At 37.1% G+C, this 17,386-nt stretch overlaps 3 protein-coding genes across 6 annotated transcripts; 2 read left to right on the top strand and 1 right to left on the bottom strand.

The window, feature by feature from the left end:
* Window positions 1-178: 178 nt before the first annotated feature.
* LOC137731957 (probable polygalacturonase) lies at window positions 179-2,949 on the top strand. Its single transcript, XM_068471228.1, has 6 exons — window positions 179-324; window positions 756-1,073; window positions 1,187-1,307; window positions 1,396-1,570; window positions 1,677-1,747; window positions 1,975-2,949. The coding sequence occupies exons 1-6, from the start codon at window positions 313-315 to the stop codon at window positions 2,646-2,648; spliced, it is 1,371 nt and encodes a 456-aa protein (XP_068327329.1). The 5' UTR covers window positions 179-312; the 3' UTR covers window positions 2,649-2,949.
* Window positions 2,950-4,657: 1,708 nt separating this feature from the next.
* LOC137731097 (uncharacterized) lies at window positions 4,658-10,633 on the top strand. 3 transcript variants are annotated; one of them, XM_068470176.1, is made up of 13 exons: window positions 4,658-4,874; window positions 4,959-5,102; window positions 5,205-5,317; window positions 5,450-5,604; window positions 6,276-6,364; window positions 6,771-7,320; window positions 7,590-7,757; window positions 7,977-8,140; window positions 8,256-8,335; window positions 8,749-8,860; window positions 9,619-9,693; window positions 9,794-9,956; window positions 10,386-10,633. In XM_068470176.1, exons 1-12 carry the CDS (start codon window positions 4,785-4,787, stop codon window positions 9,938-9,940), a joined length of 1,887 nt encoding a protein of 628 aa, XP_068326277.1. In that variant the 5' UTR covers window positions 4,658-4,784; the 3' UTR covers window positions 9,941-9,956; window positions 10,386-10,633. The 3 variants fall into 3 exon arrangements, with proteins under 3 accessions (XP_068326277.1, XP_068326275.1, XP_068326274.1); XM_068470174.1 differs by having other exon boundaries at window positions 5,202-5,317; window positions 10,391-10,633; XM_068470173.1 differs by having other exon boundaries at window positions 5,202-5,317.
* A 124-nt stretch (window positions 10,634-10,757) lies between these two features.
* Window positions 10,758-12,355, bottom strand: LOC137732498 (leucine-rich repeat extensin-like protein 3). 2 transcript variants are annotated; one of them, XM_068471816.1, is made up of 3 exons: window positions 12,333-12,355; window positions 12,159-12,243; window positions 10,758-12,022 (listed from the first exon to the last, which is right to left on the bottom strand). In XM_068471816.1, exons 1-3 carry the CDS (start codon window positions 12,336-12,338, stop codon window positions 11,124-11,126), a joined length of 990 nt encoding a protein of 329 aa, XP_068327917.1. In that variant the 5' UTR covers window positions 12,339-12,355; the 3' UTR covers window positions 10,758-11,123. The 2 variants fall into 2 exon arrangements, with proteins under 2 accessions (XP_068327917.1, XP_068327918.1); XM_068471817.1 differs by lacking the exon at window positions 12,333-12,355 and having other exon boundaries at window positions 12,159-12,249.
* Between the last annotated feature and the right edge of the window lie 5,031 nt (window positions 12,356-17,386).

Here is a 17,386-nt window from a genome sequence, read left to right as displayed (position 1 = left end):
CAGGATAGAACTGGCATTTCAATAGCGGCAACAGGATCTCTAATTCCCCTTCTTCTGTATTATTACCAAATATTAATTTTCCATTTTCCATTTTCCAATTTTAATTTTAATTTTTGTTTTGGTTACCATATATATAAGTATTTATGCTTTGTGTCATTTACACAATTAATGCCTCCATTATTCCACCACACACATACTTACAACATTAAGGCAGGCCTTGCTCTCTGCTCGCTGCTTCTTCTTCCTTTTTTTTTCTCTGCAAGTCTGCTACTTTTTGGCCTTTCCTGCTGCACAGAGACAGAGCTTTGACTCATGAAGATGCTAGTAAGTACGTTTCTTTTTTTCTAGGTTTTTTACTTTTTACCCTTCTCTGCCTATTTCGAATCCGAAGTCTTGATTTTTCTGATTCAGTTCTCATTTCTTCATTTCTTTGGGTGGGTTTTCTCTATTTTCTCTAGGTTTTTTTTCTGTCTGATTAAAAATAGTTGATCTTTGTGATATTTGGATTTGGTTTTCAATTGGGTTTTGTTTTTTTGTTTTTATCTGCTTTTGTGTTTAATTTTTAGTTCACTCTATAGCTTGCATTGATCAAATCGTAATATGTCAAATATTCTTGAAAAATCCTCTGATTGTGGCTGAATTGTTCAAATATTTTGTATTTGTACTTGTATTTAATTTAATTTGTTAGTATGTTCAATGAATTTGTATTTCTTTCAAAATTTTCTGAGAAATCAGTGGCTTTTTCTAAATTTCAGGCGGTGTTTCTCTTGCTGCTGGCCGTGAGTAATGCCGTCAAACTTAACGGAGAAGACGATGAGACACCGTGCGATTCTAAACTGACATTAAAGCAAAGGCCACACAGTGTGTCCATTTCGGAATTTGGTGCTGTCGGAGATGGCAAAACATTGAACACTCATGCCTTCCAGAATGCCATCTTCTACCTCAAGTCTTTCGCCGATAAAGGCGGTGCTCAGCTCTATGTGCCACCGGGGAGGTGGCTTACCGGAAGCTTCAACCTCACCAGCCACCTCACGCTGTTTTTGGAAAAGGGTGCTGTCATTCTTGGATCTCAGGTAATTCTTTACACTGCAATGAGATGCCGGTGAACACTTTTGATGCTGCGAATTCAGTTGGAGATGTTTTCGTTTTTCGCTTTGTTGAAATGTTTGTGCGATTGCTTGTTTAGGATCCGTCTCATTGGGAGATTGTTGAGCCTTTACCCTCGTATGGTCGAGGGATTGAACTCCCCGGGAGGAGATTTGGTAGCTTGATAAATGGATATATGTTACAAGATGTGGTCATAACTGGTGTGAAGAATCTCTCCGAATTTCGTTTGCTGCTTTAACATGTTCTTTATCTGCGCGGTCTGATTCTCATTCGCTCTTGAATGCATAGGTGATAATGGAACCATCGATGGCCAGGGAACGGTTTGGTGGGATTGGTTTAGCTCCCAATCTCTGAACTACAGCCGCCCGCATCTTGTGGAATTCGTTATGTCTAAATACGTGGTGGTTTCGAACCTCACATTCGTGAATGCTCCCGCTTACAACATCCATCCTGTCTATTGCAGGTGTGTTAGCTAAGGCCGCTGATGAGCGAGTGCTTGTTCTTTCGTTTGCATTCATTTCTAGGTTAAAGAAGATATTTTTATTCATTTATAATCGAATACAATGCAGTAATGTACATGTTCACAACATCTCTGTATCTGCTCCTCCAGACTCCCCTCATACTGTCGGCGTAGTCCCAGGTTTGTGACATCTCTTGACTTCCTGCTATGAATTTACGTTTAAGTATTGTTCTTATCCCGAATGAATGGAAGTAGAAATGTTGGCTAAAATTTGAGCTTCCTGCCCACTTTTACAAAGTTATTTTCTATGTGCATCCTGATTTTTCCCTTCTTGTTTGAAATAATTGAATGAGAGAAACTTTTCGCCTTTTTGGCGAAATTTGTACTAATTTTCTCTGTGCTTTCAGATTCTTCTGATATTGTGTGCATAGAAGATTGCAGCATTGGCATGGGGTATGATGCCATTGCCCTCAAGAGTGGTTGGGACGAGTACGGGATTGCCTATGGAAGACCGACCACAAATGTACACATCCGGCGTGTCACCTTACAATCAGCTACTGGTTCTTGTCTTGCCTTTGGTAGTGAGATGTCCGGTGGCATTTCTAACGTACTTGTTGAGAAGGTCCGCCTCAACAACTCATTTAGCGGCATTCAGTTTCGAACAACGAAGGGTAGAGGCGGTTACATCAAAGACGTCATCATATCAGATGTCGAAATGGAAAACATCTACATGGCATTTGGTGCCTCTGGCCAGTTTGGTTCCCATCCTGACGACAAATATGATCCTAATGCTCTCCCAGTTTTGGATCATATCACATTGCAAGATGTGGTTGGCACAAACATCACAATTGCCGGATGCTTCAATGGGATCAAAGAATCGCCATTCACTTCTTTCTTTCTATCCAACATCTCATTGTCATTGAATTCTGGATCTCCCACCACTTGGGATTGTTCATATGTTTCCGGCTCTTCTGAGTCTGTCTTCCCAGAACCATGTTCCGACCTCAATACCTCGTATTCAAATCCTTCATCCGCCCGCTTTTCGCTACTCACCTTGAATGGAAAAGCCGCGGTCTTATAATACCAATTCCTCCAAAACCCAGTTATACAAAACGGCCAAAATCTAGAGTGAGGGAAAGAACTAAAGATTTTCCACCATAAAAATTAGACCACATTCTTTTCAATAAGACACATGTTCAGATTATTTGTTTCTTCTTCTTCATCCTGTAGATTTGCAGTCCCGCATGCTCTTCTTCCATATCCCGCACATTATTTGTACAGCTTCATTTCTTCATTCATGTGTAAGCAAATTTTTGGTAGCGATGATGTAAGACAACTTGGGTTATTGTTCGTATTTTCTGTTCAAATTTTATTCCGTTTTACCTGAAAATTCCGGTGTGTGTAGTGTCCTTGTGCAAAAGTTCTGCTATCCTCCGGTACATCGGGATTTAATGGCTTTAATAGTAAAAAATCTGCAGGAAAATCTGTAGATTTTACAAAGGGTATCTGTCGCTAAAGTTATTGTGAAATTGTTAAACATGTCCGGTGAGAAGTGGACGAACGGGATTAAATTATACAAAGGGTATCTGTCGCTAAAGTTAAGACAGAAAGGAATGCCTATGGGCGCGTGTCCTTGTTAGTGAACTAATTTCATATGGAGGTTCATGGTTTAGGGTCTCGATCATGCACTTCGATTGTCGGAGGGAGGGTGGGTTGACCAGTTATACTTCCGCAAGGGAAAGGGATCTCTTTCCACCAAATCCACTTAATCCGGAATCCGAACTGTTAAAATTTGATTCAACAGCTACAAACATAGGACTCTTTTAAAAGTTATAATAATTGTAGTTGTTAGATCAAATTACAACAGTCTAGATCCTAAACTAGATGGATTTGGTGGAAAGGAATCCAGCCAAGAACAAATAACGTTGCGTGAAATATATTATCTCTTATGATACTTCTTTTTTCAACGTTTAAAAGGTTTAAATTTGTCACTTAGTACTATGGTCTAGTGATATTCCTCGTCACTTGTAAGTGAGAGATCTTATGTTCAATTCTCGTCAAAGGAGAATTCGAACCACATTATTGCGCTCATTGTGAGGTTAAGCTCACCCCCACCCCTTAGTGTATATAATATCGCTTGTTCGAAAAAAGAAGGTTTAAATTTTTATTTTTAATATTTAAAAAAAATTAGTTTGAATCTTCATAATTTCGTAAGCGTTAAGTCTAGTTGTGCTTGTTTTCTAATAAAATCTCTTAGTTATGTTTCATGATCTAAATTTTTCGTAACTCCTAGATTTTAATATGAAGATGTCATAGAAAATTTGTCCATACTCTTTTCACTCTTGGAAAAAGAAAAACAAGTTTTAAGTTATGATTGTTTGCCTTAAGTCACAAGTAACAACCATAATACCTACCTACCAACAAAATTAATCTACAAAGAACGTAACATGTTTTAGCAATATGATTTGGTCCGAAGCCATAATAATTACAAGTTCATAACACAAAAGATCTTCGTCTTCTTTTTAGGGAGTGTGAATTAGGGTATGCTAATTGAATACATACTAGTATGCATTCGTGATAGTAAATTACATGTATATTGTGTTATTTTAACCGTTTGAAAAGCATTACCTCTTATTTTTGACGTTGTTCAATATTAGAGAAATTTTTACATTCAATCATTGTCTGATAATAACTGATCACATGACCAACACGTGAATGCAATTGGGAGTTGACATTATGAACTATGCAATAATTCCACCCTTAATTATTGTCTCTGTATTTTAGAGAATAAAATATGCTCTTCCTAAACAAAATGGATAACGCTATTTACACACGTATTTTTACCTCTACATCCTTGTTATTTTTTTTCCCATTGATCTTCTTCAACTCATTCAATCGGACGGCAAAAAATAAAAAAGAGTGTGTGAGAAGTAAAAATGAGTGTGTGGATATCATTATCAAAGAAAAATATTAAAAGAGTAAACATTGGATCCAAATTGACGAAAAGGAAAAATATTGGGCCTAGACAAATAAAGCCCAACATTTGAAAACAGCCCACATTAAGAATCAATAACGCCCTAAACTAAAAGCAGAGCCGTTGCCGCCATCACTTCAGCTGCCCCAACCCTCTTCTCCTCGTTCTAGGGTTTAGGGTTTTAGCTCTGCATCTGCACGCACCTCATCCTTTGTCCTCTCCTACCAAACCCTAACTTCCGGAATGGCCTCTTCAAACATCAGAGGTCTCCTGACGGCGTTCAGTCCATCTCTGGACTTGTTCGCCATGAGCTCCGGCGACGGTCGAATCAAGGTAATGTAATTTCATGAAATTTGGTTGATTTATTTCTCTATTTCTTATGAAACCCTAATTTTCAATTACTGGGGTATGTGTTAGATTTGGGATACTGTGAAGGGCCAGGTCCAGACTGAGTTTACAGACATTGTAGCATCCGAAGATACAAGCATATATGCTAAACGAGAAAGAGGGCACCTCTCAGTTGATTACACTTGCATGAAATGGTTCTCTTCCGAACGAAAGGTTGCGAATTTGCTTTGTTTTTAGCTTAACAAGTTGGCTGTAGCAATTTTTATTTTTTAAATTAAATTTATTTTTATGCTATACTGTTCATTGTTGCAGAAGAAGAGGAAGCGTGGTTCCTCATTTTTAGTTTTAGGAACTGGTGGCGGTGATGTTTTGGCGCTTGACGTGGCTGCGGGTCATTTGAAGTGGAGAGTTAACGATTGCCATGCTGGGTTAGCTCCCTGCTTAAACTTTCTTTCTTGTCAAAATATTATGTTAATGTTAATACTGCCTTGTGTTAATGTATGTTTTTGACTTCTCGGGCTGCCTAATTAATCTTTCTGTTGCATGTTCTGTCGTTGCAGCGGTGTTAGCTCCATATCATTTGCAAGAAATGCATCATGTCTTTACACAGCCGGTGCTGATGGGATGATTTGTCAAATTGATTCGTTGACAGGAAACCTGTCAGGGAAGTTCAAAGCTTCCACAAAGGCAATCTCCTCTATGTCTGTTTCATCAAGTATGTTACATATGTATATGTCCATCACCCTACGTCTTTTGTTCTACTTTTGCTTACAGCATATGCATCATTCTGCTTAAATTTGTGTTTGTACTGCTCTGTGAAAATTACATCACGAATAATACTATCTGGATTCAAGTTTTCGTGATTGGCTGCAAAATTTATTCCAAGTCAATGAGCATTCTCCTGCATAAACCAAGATTTTACCAGGACAGTAGTTTTAAGGAGATGTGAAAGTTAAAGTATATGGGGTCGCTTTTGTAATTGGATCATCATCACTGAAACCTGTCTTTATTGTATTATTAGCTATGCCTTTATGTTGTCTTAATAACTAATTAAGTTGAGAAATGATAACTTATGATGATGATGAATGGCAAGTTGGTAGCTAATGCTGTCCAAGAACTGATTTGTCATAAGTCATAAAAAGAAGAATGGAATTTCGATGGTGAAATTAGTGATAATTCTAGTTGCAGTTCCTGTGTATAGGTAGAGAGACCCGGATGATTAGGTTTCAGTTAGATTGTTGAAGAGCTAATGCTTAAAAAAAGGGTTAAATTTTGCAATATTTGTAGGGCCAGCTTTATGTGCATCCAAATTAAACTGTATTGATAGATTGTTCCATTTAGTATTTTGCTGATATTACGTTGGGGATGGCCTTTTATCCGCACCAGATGGGAATATATTAGCAACTGCGGCTGCACAAATGAAGATCTTCAATTTGTCTGACCACAAAAAGATACAGAAGTTTTCTGGCCATCCTGTGAGTGTTAAGCATTTACATTCTCCTTTTTCTTTTACACTTTTTTGCCTCTTTGGGTGCTTAAACATGTGTACATGTTTACAGTCTGCTTATCTTCAAATAATCTTTGTTGGTTTACCACTGTTAGAATGTCATTTGTTAGGCAACTATTTTCCTGTAATTTGACACTTCCTCCTCACATGTGGGCCTCTTTCCACCATTAGAGAGGCCAACATGGTAATTCAACATATTTAGAGACTGCATTTGTATGAATTTTAATTTAAGATGTTTGATGCCTGGGCAAATATTTTGGTTTACCATTGTGTACAAAAGTTCCAGCTACCAGAAGGGCTAACCTTCATTTTATGTTTTAACATTTTTTTAACCGTGATTTTTTTGAGTTAATATTTTCTCAACCATTCATTAGGGTGCTGTTCGCTGTATGATCTTCACTGAAGATGGGAAGTATATCCTCTCATCTGCAGTTGGTGAAAGGTATATTGCAGTATGGAGTATAGATGGTGGAAAAAAGCAGTCAGCAAGTGTTGTTCTCAAAATGGAGCACCCTGCCGTCTTCGTAGATAGCAGGTGCATAGACAGTGGGGAAGTTGGTGATGTAGGTCTATACGTATTAGCGATTTCCGAAGTTGGTATGTGTTACTTTTGGTTTGGACAGAATATTGAAGAATTACGGAGTGCGAAGCCTACAAAAATTTCACTATCTTCTGAAGACATTTTGTCTACAACATACAAGGGTGCATTACCCACAATATTTGCTGCGGTTATTCAAGGAATTGTGAAAGCTGCTTCTGGGCAGGTATTTATTGCTTATGGGTCGCCAGTGAAACCTTCATTCCAGAAAATTTTGGTGCATTCTGGAACAGACATAAAGTTGAGTAACTCCCATGACGGGGTTCTTCTACCAATGAGTCAGTCTCTTGTCAAATCTAAGAAAGGACAAAATGTACAAAATAGAGGTAAGATTTCTCACAACAAGTTTTCCCCCCTCAACCACATTTAGTCGCATTTGTTGTTGATTCCATGGGCTATATAGCATGAGATACTGATGCATTAGGGACCTTCTGAGAGGAATCAAAACCAAAATTTTATTTTACTTACTTTAGATGATGCACCTTGCATTGACGTTATTGTTTCTTTATAAATTCGTATACCTGATAACCCCTACATTTTATTCCGGTTCTTGATTTTTGACGGTCAGCTGATTATTTGTGCAATGATTCAACAGTTATTGCATTAGATCGAGCAAATGCAGAAGAGGCGTTGCATCCAATGCCAAAGATATTTGATTCACACGAGAAAAAGAAAAGACATGATAAATTGAGTTTTGACCAAGATGAAGAAATGGCTGATTTGGATGACAGCAGGGGTCATGCTGGCCTTGTGAAGAGCAAAGGTGGGCGTTATAGTCACTCAGGAATGCATTTGAAACTTTTCTGCATGTAACATAAGTAATCCTATATAACTACTTAGGCTTATTTAGTGATGGCTGCATATCTGTTTCCACCATACAATACTCTTTTTTGAGCGTCAAACTGGCTTACTATATGTTATTTGACCTCTCGTATCCTGATGCTGGTTTTACTTGTTTCATACATTATGCTGGTATGTGCAGATGACATGGTAGAACTTGAAGCTGACACAGCAGCAATTTGCATGGAGGACAGACTGAGAGCATTAGGGATACTTAGTAAAGTAGATGACCGTATGTTCCACTCGACACTCAATTCTGCAACATTTAAGAGTATTGATCTTCAGACAAATATGCCGCATAAGAAGGTTGGTTTGTTTAGTTATTTACTTATGTATGAACTGTGGCATGATGTTGTACTTGTATATTATTTGTGCACTTCCTGATTTGATTTTGTTCTGATCTATACGTATCATCTGCCAGATGAGGGAAGCTGTGCTATCATTAGAACCTAGTGACGCATGCAAATTATTGGGGGTTCTGGTGGCCATGTGGCAAACAAGGTTTGTTCTTGCTGTTTTGATCTTCTTCAGGTTTTCATTTCATGCATGCATGAACGTAGAGTTATATATGTCCTTTTGAGGGTGTAGATTTCTTTATATATGCACTTTTTAGACCAATGAATTGTTAGTATGGTTTTATACAGACAAATTGTACCTTAAATACTACCAGTTAACTTATGCATGTATCATGAATATATGTTTTTCCTCCGTGTGTGTTTTTGAGAGGATGGTAGAATTCTGAATTCCATAGTATCTGGTGCGCTAATGTGTATCCGAATCTGGTCCATGATTTGGTTTTTATAAAGACTGTTATTGACACTTTATGCTTATGTTTTTTTTATCCATTTGGAAAGCATTACAGTATAAGTTAGATATGTATGACTTGAGTTTTAATCTTTGATTATGATTAACAGGTCTAGCAGTGGGAATAACGTTCTTCCATGGATTTACAGCATATTGGTAAATCACAGTCATGATATCATGTCCCAAAAGTCTGAAACCCAGATGCTTAGCTCCTTGTTGAAGGTAAAATTTTGTGACCAATTAATACTAGTTTATTACCAGGTCACTATTTGCTCCCTTATTTCAGGGATTATTCTCTTTCTCACATACTGTGGGATATGTTAGCAGCTGTAAAATGATTTTGGTTCAGTTTTAGTTGCTTGTCTATAGACTACTTGAGAGGTCGTAGCTAGTTTTGCTGGATGGTTTCTTATCCACTATTTTGTAATTCATGTCATTGTTTTAATAAATTTTATCGTTTCTTCTAAAAAAATTGACATGTTGCTTGGTAAGCAATTTTTATGCCCTCTGTCCTCTTTCACTTTGTATAAGTTGTAATCCAATTATTCTGAAAAACAATATGGAAAACTCGACTTACAGTTTCATTATAAGATTGGTGGTTGATGAAGATCTTCCTTTGAATATTGTCCGTGAAGGAATACGGTAGCCTATGAAGATTTGTGTTTGACTTGCAGTTTACAGTGCTGCTAGGTGCCTGCTTTAGGCCTATACATATGGTATACCATTACCCATTACCCCTTGATAGGCAAAGCCAATGCTTAGATGATTCTTTGGTTAGACTACCGTCAATGTCTTATAGTGTTACCTCTAACAAAATGAATTTTCACACAAATTCCACCTAGATATCAACAGTTTTTGGATTTATTATCTGCCTTATAGTGGGACATCATCCAAAACTCTCAATACCTCCTAAAGAAACCAGATTTGATCCTAGGTAATAATATATTTGATGAAGCACTTAATTGATGTTCTCCTTGCAGGTTACCAAATCCAGAGGGGCAGCTATTCAGCCCTTGTTACAATTATCAGGTCGTTTGCAACTTGTGATGGCACAGGTATATACAACCTCATATTCTAACTTGAATTCAGTAATTTAGTTGACCAAATATTTTAGTCTTTTGATCTTTAATATTTGTTTTTGCTCTGGATGAATAGATTGACAAGGCAACCCACGCAAAAACTCAAATGTCATCACACAAGCACGAAATGGATGAAAGCGAAGATGACGATGAAGATGTAAACGAAATTCACTATGGGGAAGAAAACGATGATTCTGACATAAGCAGTGATGATGATCAGTAGGATTTTGTGAGAGGAGGTAGTCAAACTTTGCCGTAGTGACATTCATTCTTTTGTCTCCTGATTTACTTGTGATGATGCTTGCATTCCTTTGTAGAAAAAATTGTGCATGGAGATGACTTAGTGTACCTACACTATTTGTCTACTGTTTGATTGATTATCACACTAGATTGCTTGAGTTTAAATACCACCAGAATCAGGTCTACGACGTCTCATCCTTTGGTTTCTGCTACGTTGCGGAGTAGATGTATTCTTTTGAATTGGGTGTCTAATTACGGTCCAGCTGGTCCATGCTTAGTTTTTCTCAAGGATTTGGAACATTTTAGTTGATACTGAATATATGATGACATGGAACACAGTTGTGTTATTGGATTTCATGGCTTATGGTTTTATTTTGCATTTTTCTGCTCATAAGTTGCATTTCCTGTACACCTTGTTGTGGATTTAGGACAGAAAGGCTCGATGCGGTGCAGTCTGTTCAACATCCCCGTCCGTTAATCAGGCAACTTTTAATGCTCGGTTTCTGGCCCTGTCCAAGTTCAACACCCACAGTTTTGTTTTCCTCTGGGGTTACCCCTCTGCCCATTACCATGGTGAAGAAATTTATAATTTTCTTTCTTCTAACGGTTTCTCTGTAATAGCATAAACACAAGTGCATCAGTGTGTATATTCTGTATAAATTGTGTTGCCGCGTACTATTTATCTTGCTGGTAATTGTATGTTAGGCGTTCGGTTCGTTCAGATTGGGCGCATCGCATTTTGTCCAAAATACTACTAGTTAATTATAAGAAAGGGTCTTTGGTCGTAATTGAAATGTTTCCGTATATCTATAAATTAGAAAATCCCGAGTAAGATTTCTCCGATGAATATTAAGCCAGGAAGCTCCTCTCCAGAGCACAAGTTTGATCTTGGAACGTGGTGTTGTAGATTCTGTGATCCAGGTTGCCGGCAGTATGTATTGCCCTGTTGGAGAGGATTTAGGATCAATTCTTTCTTCACTTACAAGCTTGGAATCTCATTCTTTCTTCCCATAACATCACATGATTAAGAAAAATATAATTCCATTAAATTATATTTTCCTGCTAACATATTCTCCATTAACGTTCTTGCCGTGATTCTTTTGGGGATAAACAGTACCCCCTCCTTTTGCACCATTCTCTCTCTCTCTCTCTCTCTCTCTCTCTCTCTACATTACGGTACACGCATTCGGATTTTCGTCACTAAACATTGATGTGATGTTTCCGTTGCCGTTGACGTAGTGCTCCTCGTTGTAATGGTTCGCCCTGCTGAAATGCTCGTTGTAATGGTTCGTCCTGCTGAAATGTGAGGGTTGTGGGGGTGGCTGGATATATTCAAATTCTGTGATATAAGGTGATGGTCTGTATGTGTTGTAGCTGTGTGTCACATGCATAGGCGGAGGTGGGGTTGCACACATCGGGGCGTGGCTCATCGGGGGAGGACCCATTGGGGCGTGGCTAATCGGGGGAGGACCCATTGGGGCGTGGCTTATCGAAGGAGGACCCATTGGGGCGTGGCTCATTGGAGGAGGGTCCATTGGGGAGTGGCTCATTGGAGGAGGTCCCATCGGGGCGGGGGTATGGGCAGGCTCCTGTGGAGGTCCTTGGCTGTTATGGTATCTGTTCCAGTAGCCATTGTAGCCTTGGGAGTAGCCATATCTGTAGCCATAATCAGGTGGGTGGTGGTATATGGTATGAACTTCTCCAACGTCTCTTGGTCTCTGGTGGTGTATTTGTTGGCCGGGGTTGGTCTCAGCAGACACAAGTGTTGGTCCTGTTGGCTCGGGTGTTGGATTTTCATGCGGCGGGGCCACTTCAGCCGGCGGAGCTGCTTCAGCCGGTGGTGGTGCTTCTGAAGGAGGGGGGTTTGCTGCCTCAGGAGCTGGAGAACCATTCTCCGGCGCTTGTTCTGGCGGTGGTGGAGCAGGTTCCGTTTGTTGTTCTGTGTGGGAACATATGGTGGCAATCTTCCTCGTCTTCTTAATCGCTTTTACTATCTTCTCCGGATCCGCCCACCCAATTATTGTCAACTTTTGTTGAGGGAAGTCAATGTAAAGATCATATATACCTGCAGAAGGGAAAAAAACAAGTCTTCACTCAAAAAAAAAAAAAAAAAAACTACAAGCTTATAAAAGCTGGGTTCGTAGTGTAAGAAACATACCAAAAACCAAAAAACAAAAAAACATGGATTTTTAATTTCTTACCATTGATGCCATGTAGCGCTTTCTTGATCTTCTGCACGCATCCGTTACAATCCATCCGGACATGAATCTCCGTCACCCGAGGTTTCTGCATTCGAGATACGAAAAAATTAACGTAAGCATGGACTAATACATGTAATGTGGAAGTATGTGATTGCCATTAATTTAGGGCCATACCTCCATGAGAGGCAATGATGAGGGTGGAGGGACGGGCAATGGATTAATAGGTGGCATTTTATTTATACACACTGCAAAAAAAAAAAAAAAAAAAAAAAAATTGGCAAGGAATAATAGAAAGGCAAAAGATGTGGGACATGCAAGGAATCTCCTTTTCGAATTGATTAGCTTAACCTGCAAAAATCAATGTCAAATGTGTTAAAAGGATGGAAGAAAGGGGTCGGTTTTATATGGACGATGGAATGCTGCGCCAAAAAGAATTTGCTTTCTGTGCGATGGAATTGATGGCTGTGTGCGATTGAGGGACGTCTATCTTTCGAGATTATTAGGATATCCACCGTCCGTGGATAAAGAATTAAAAGGAGATGATCAGATGATTTTGTTTACATTTTCATTGAGACTTAGCTTTCGACGTTTGAACTGGAGTTCCACTAATATTGTGGAATCCTTTTGGCACAAGCAAAGATGGGTGTTTTCACACATGCAAATCACAAAAAATTAGGGTTGGAAGGCATGAACCTTCTTTCATTTTAGTCGTAAAGGTTGATGGAGATTGGAATTGCAGATTCTTTCACAGGCAGATTTTAAATTGTGTACTCCAAAACTTTAATAAACTAATTTTGGGTCTCTTTTTTCTTTCCCTAATGCTGCTTACTTGAGTGTGCCAGCTTGGTTCTGGATGAGCTTAACCATCTTATATTATATTCTAGATAAAGATATTTGGACCCCATTCGTGGGAGATTAGTTATACTACGTACATAACTGTGTTTTAGTAGGATAAAATAAGTTTTATGTTCTTCTCGGAGTTAATAATGTCGAATGGCCTCTATAATTGCAAAAAGAATGAACCAGTATTACAACACGTGAATTGATTATACATGCGGTTGTGTTTTGGTAGCATACATTAATTTTTCTAATGCTACTTAATCGAATGTCATCCTAGTCTGAATGAGCTTAACCATCTTCTATTCTGACTAAACATTTTTGATCCCATTTTGGGAAAGATTATTATGTGGTACTTAGTATAACCAGTCAATTCATATGTTATAACATGTGAAATGGTTATTAACACTATTTGCTTCATCATAAAACCGTTATTCAACTATATTATAACTCATGAATTTGTTTTTTAGAATTGATAAGAATCTTAGGCGGTATGACACCAAAACGGTCAAGACCTACCAGTTTTGAAAGTTGCTTGACTTTGGTCACTGTGAAAAACAGGCCAGAGAACACATAGTTTTCACTCGTCTGATAATTGAACTTTATGCCCAATAAACTTTATTAAACTAAATTAATTTACACATGTAGGCAAGAAAATTAACTAGTTTCTAGTACTAGATTTTATGTCACAAAAGTACCTTCATGAAAAACTTCAACACCTTAGGCAAGATGAAGATTTTCACAACTTTTGTGAAATAAAACCCATATTATTTCATCTTAATTAAACTAAAAGAAGTAATCCACACATGTAGGCAAGAAGATTATCCCTTTTATTCTAATTAAGATGCAAAGTTGACCGAAGTAACTCAAAAACACAGTCCCATCATCAACTAAGCCATTGCGGCTTGCTTTAGTTGAAAAGACATTTATCAACTCCGCCTTGAAACAATACAAAAGTCAAATGGATTAATTAACTGTAAGTGACAAAATTATGATAACCTAATTCGAGCTTCGAGTCTTGCCAACAAATGACACTAATTCCTTCATGAGTCCCTTTGACATTAAATTAATCTCAAGAAACCTGACAGCATACTTGAAAGAGATTAATCACATATAGAACAAGTTTTATTCCACCACAAGAATGTCAATACTTATCATTATGGAGTCAATTGCTTAAAATAGAAATTTTATGTAATGCAAAAGAACAATACATTCCTTTAATTTAAAAGCTAAATTGCTCAAATGTTTTCTTAAGTCAAACGGGTTCCTTTTCTTTTGTACCTTTCTTTCCGTAGTACAAGGCTCCTAAAACATTAGCATCAAAATCATGCATTAGCCTTGTAAATACCAAATTAAATAAAGGAACTACCAAAATTCTTTTCTTCCAAAAGAAACATCTCCAATACATGCCATACATTAGCCTTGAATAATTTCTTTTCTTCTCCCCCTTATGGCACAAAACAATTGACTGATCAAAACATTGTTTAAATTCTTTAGGCATAGGAAAAACTAACAAACTATATACAAGTTTCAATTTAGTCACATGCTCTGAATGAAATACATACCTTATGCCTTCATATGTTCACCACTTCTATATAAACATATTTATAATCACATGACCAACCACAATTCTCATATAAGAATAAATAGAATACAAATGAAAATTGTCACATAATTACTATAAACCTTATTCATTTGTATAATACCCTTGTTCTTGTCACCGGATGCTTTCTGTCATTCTTAGTCAATCCACAAATTATACATCAATTTTTCATAGTTAACTAGTCATGTATAATTTAAATAACTATTGAGATAGGAAAGCAAATTATAGATAAACCTGATTGATTAGTCACGCATATTTTTTGTGCTATTAATGGCATAAAAGTTCATTCATATCTCGTGAAAATTAGTGGAAACCAAAAACTACAATTCACTATAGTCCAAAACCCACGGCAATATTAAAAATATATCATCTCATGCTTGAACCAAATTAGCCATACAAGTAACACCATACACGCTACTTGCTTAACAATATTAAAAATTTGGTTCAAGCAAATTAGTTACAATTAATCATATGCCACGGTCACGAAAAAATTAGAAGAAATTGCGTCACCTTACACATCCTTAAAACAAATAGCCATATCCGTGATGCAATAACAAAAAGTTGCCAAAATTTATATTGACCTGCTTTCAAATATAGACATATATAAACTTAGCATATGCATGCATGCCTGCAACACAACTTTAACATATGTTATCACAATCATAGGTAGGCACAACATATCTCAATAATATTGATAAATTATAGGATATGACTGATTCCGTCTCCTACAATCAAAAAGATGTCACGACATGGTTGGATTTTGCTAGAACAATATAACACTTTATGAATCCAACATAACCATTCTTTGTATAATTTATCATGAAGACCAAAAGGAAAGATCATACCAGAATTTCATATACTGATGTAATACGAACCTCTTCATTGGGCTCGTTCGACTGAGGGATCTTAAGAAATTCTCCAATGCAAGGTTATAACAAATATAAATACATACACATGCTTATAAAAACTTGAGATTACAAATTTATATGTATAACCTATACTTTTGCCGAGTTATGTCATGTGAACATGTGACGTTACGCATCGACCCGTATTGGGCTGTTGTCGTTGTCCACCTTGGACACAACTAACATGGGAGGTCTATCACGTGGTAATATAATAGAGCCCGCCTTGAAACCCTTGAGGCGGTAAGCCGCAACTGCTGGCTGTGTAAAGAGGAACCCCAACCTCATGGCTTCAACTTATACATAAGCAGTACATGATCAACCAAAATATTAGCATTAAAATTGGAATAAAAACTCTGAAATATTCCATGGTTTTCAATCCTAGTTAATCCAATGAATTGACTAATCAAATTTTCTTTATCATTCCTTTATTAGAACTATTGGTGGTAATCAAATTTGACTAATCATATTGGCTTTTAAAAATTACACGCGCTTGCTTGATCAAAATACTAGCAACTTCCAGACTTAGACTTGGGTGGTTCAACTAAAACAAATTATATGCAAAAGGGCCTGCATAAAAATGCCATCAACCTGACCATATATTATATGTAATTATAATAGGTATAATCTGGAAAACTGTTGGAATTCGAAGCAATCATCACCATATAAATTTTATACTTCAATCCATGTTTGGATCCCACTGCAAAATATTTACATATTAGCACGATATACATACATACATACATATATACATACATATATATATATATATATATATATATATATATATGCGTCTCCAAATTCCAATATGATTATAGGATTGAAACATGGTTTATAGATATTTCTGATAAAAAATTCCAAATTCGTGCCATAAGATTAATTAGTAAGAAATAATCTTGATACCATGAACAACACAATCGTAAGCCCCCTCGGCCTGTGCTCTTTAACCGACCTCCATCTTTGATTTTTAATATTTAACTAACACTTGAATTTAGGATCAAAAGGAACTGATCATAGAATATATCTGAACATATCATATTAGTACGCCAAGGATATGGAATCACACTTGAACTTAAGACCAAAATTCAGTTTATGTATTTTGCAAAACGACTCTATGTATCGTCGAACTTAATAGGTTTTAATTATATAACCAGAGGCTCTGATACCAACTGTTAGCCTTAAAAGGTTATACAATTAAAACACAATGAAGGAGTGACTGACATGATTCCAACGGCGGCCATGGAAGTTGAAAACAAAAGTAACAGAGCACGGCAACACCAAGATCTTCTATAAACACCTAGCCGAATACAACTACTATATGGGAAGTATTATGTTGCATGTTCTAGGACTTATAGGGACTGGTGTTTTATATAGGCTAAAAGTTAGGATTTCCATCCATAAAGGAAACCTAAACTTACTTTATTAGCCTCCAAGTCAAGTATCATAATTATATTCAATTAAGGATTCCATCAATCATATTTCCAATATAAGACATCTTATATAGGATTGATATCTTCAAGAGATCAAATCACAATTAACATTATTCTCCAATATTACATTCCTATTACATGTAGTAGACCACTTAAAGGTTGATTTATATTGGATAAATCCAACATTAAAATGTAGCGATACACAAAGTTATCTTTGTCTATGCCATCGACCTTGTGCTTCACAAAGCTGTATTCACTTCCTTCACCAAAACTAATCTTCTTGATGGTTCCAACACCTCCATCTCCCTCAAGAATTTCAGCAGTTTTGATTGCTTATGGAGCAATCTTTGGAATGAGATTGTCAGCATCAAGAACAAGGCCATTGTACAACCTAGCAGGAGGGATGACAGAGGCGTATTAGGTTTCGTATGTGAAGACAGCCATGGTGATGATTTC

This window comes from Pyrus communis, chromosome 4, assembly GCF_963583255.1.
Source record: "Pyrus communis chromosome 4, drPyrComm1.1, whole genome shotgun sequence".
NCBI lineage: Eukaryota > Viridiplantae > Streptophyta > Magnoliopsida > Rosales > Rosaceae > Pyrus > Pyrus communis.
Note: the sequence above shows the minus strand (reverse complement) of the source record. Positions and strands in the feature narration are given on the sequence as shown.

What these genes read in the sequence shown, in the direction of transcription:
- LOC137731957 (XM_068471228.1), top strand. An exon ending in ATCCATCCTGTCTATTGCAG is followed by an intron (nt 1,571 to 1,676) that starts GTGTGTTAGCTA and finishes AATACAATGCAG; the next exon opens with TAATGTACATGTTCACAACA. An exon ending in TACTGTCGGCGTAGTCCCAG is followed by an intron (nt 1,748 to 1,974) that starts GTTTGTGACATC and finishes CTGTGCTTTCAG; the next exon opens with ATTCTTCTGATATTGTGTGC.
- LOC137731097 (XM_068470174.1), top strand. Translation starts at nt 4,785, where the DNA reads ATGGCCTCTTCAAACATCAGAGGTCTCCTGACGGCGTTCAGTCCATCT. An exon ending in GTTAACGATTGCCATGCTGG is followed by an intron (nt 5,318 to 5,449) that starts GTTAGCTCCCTG and finishes CTGTCGTTGCAG; the next exon opens with CGGTGTTAGCTCCATATCAT. An exon ending in TGCAACTTGTGATGGCACAG is followed by an intron (nt 9,694 to 9,793) that starts GTATATACAACC and finishes CTGGATGAATAG; the next exon opens with ATTGACAAGGCAACCCACGC.
- LOC137732498 (XM_068471816.1), bottom strand. An exon ending in AGCGCTACATGGCATCAATG is followed by an intron (nt 12,023 to 12,158) that starts GTAAGAAATTAA and finishes TCCCTTCTGCAG; the next exon opens with GTATATATGATCTTTACATT.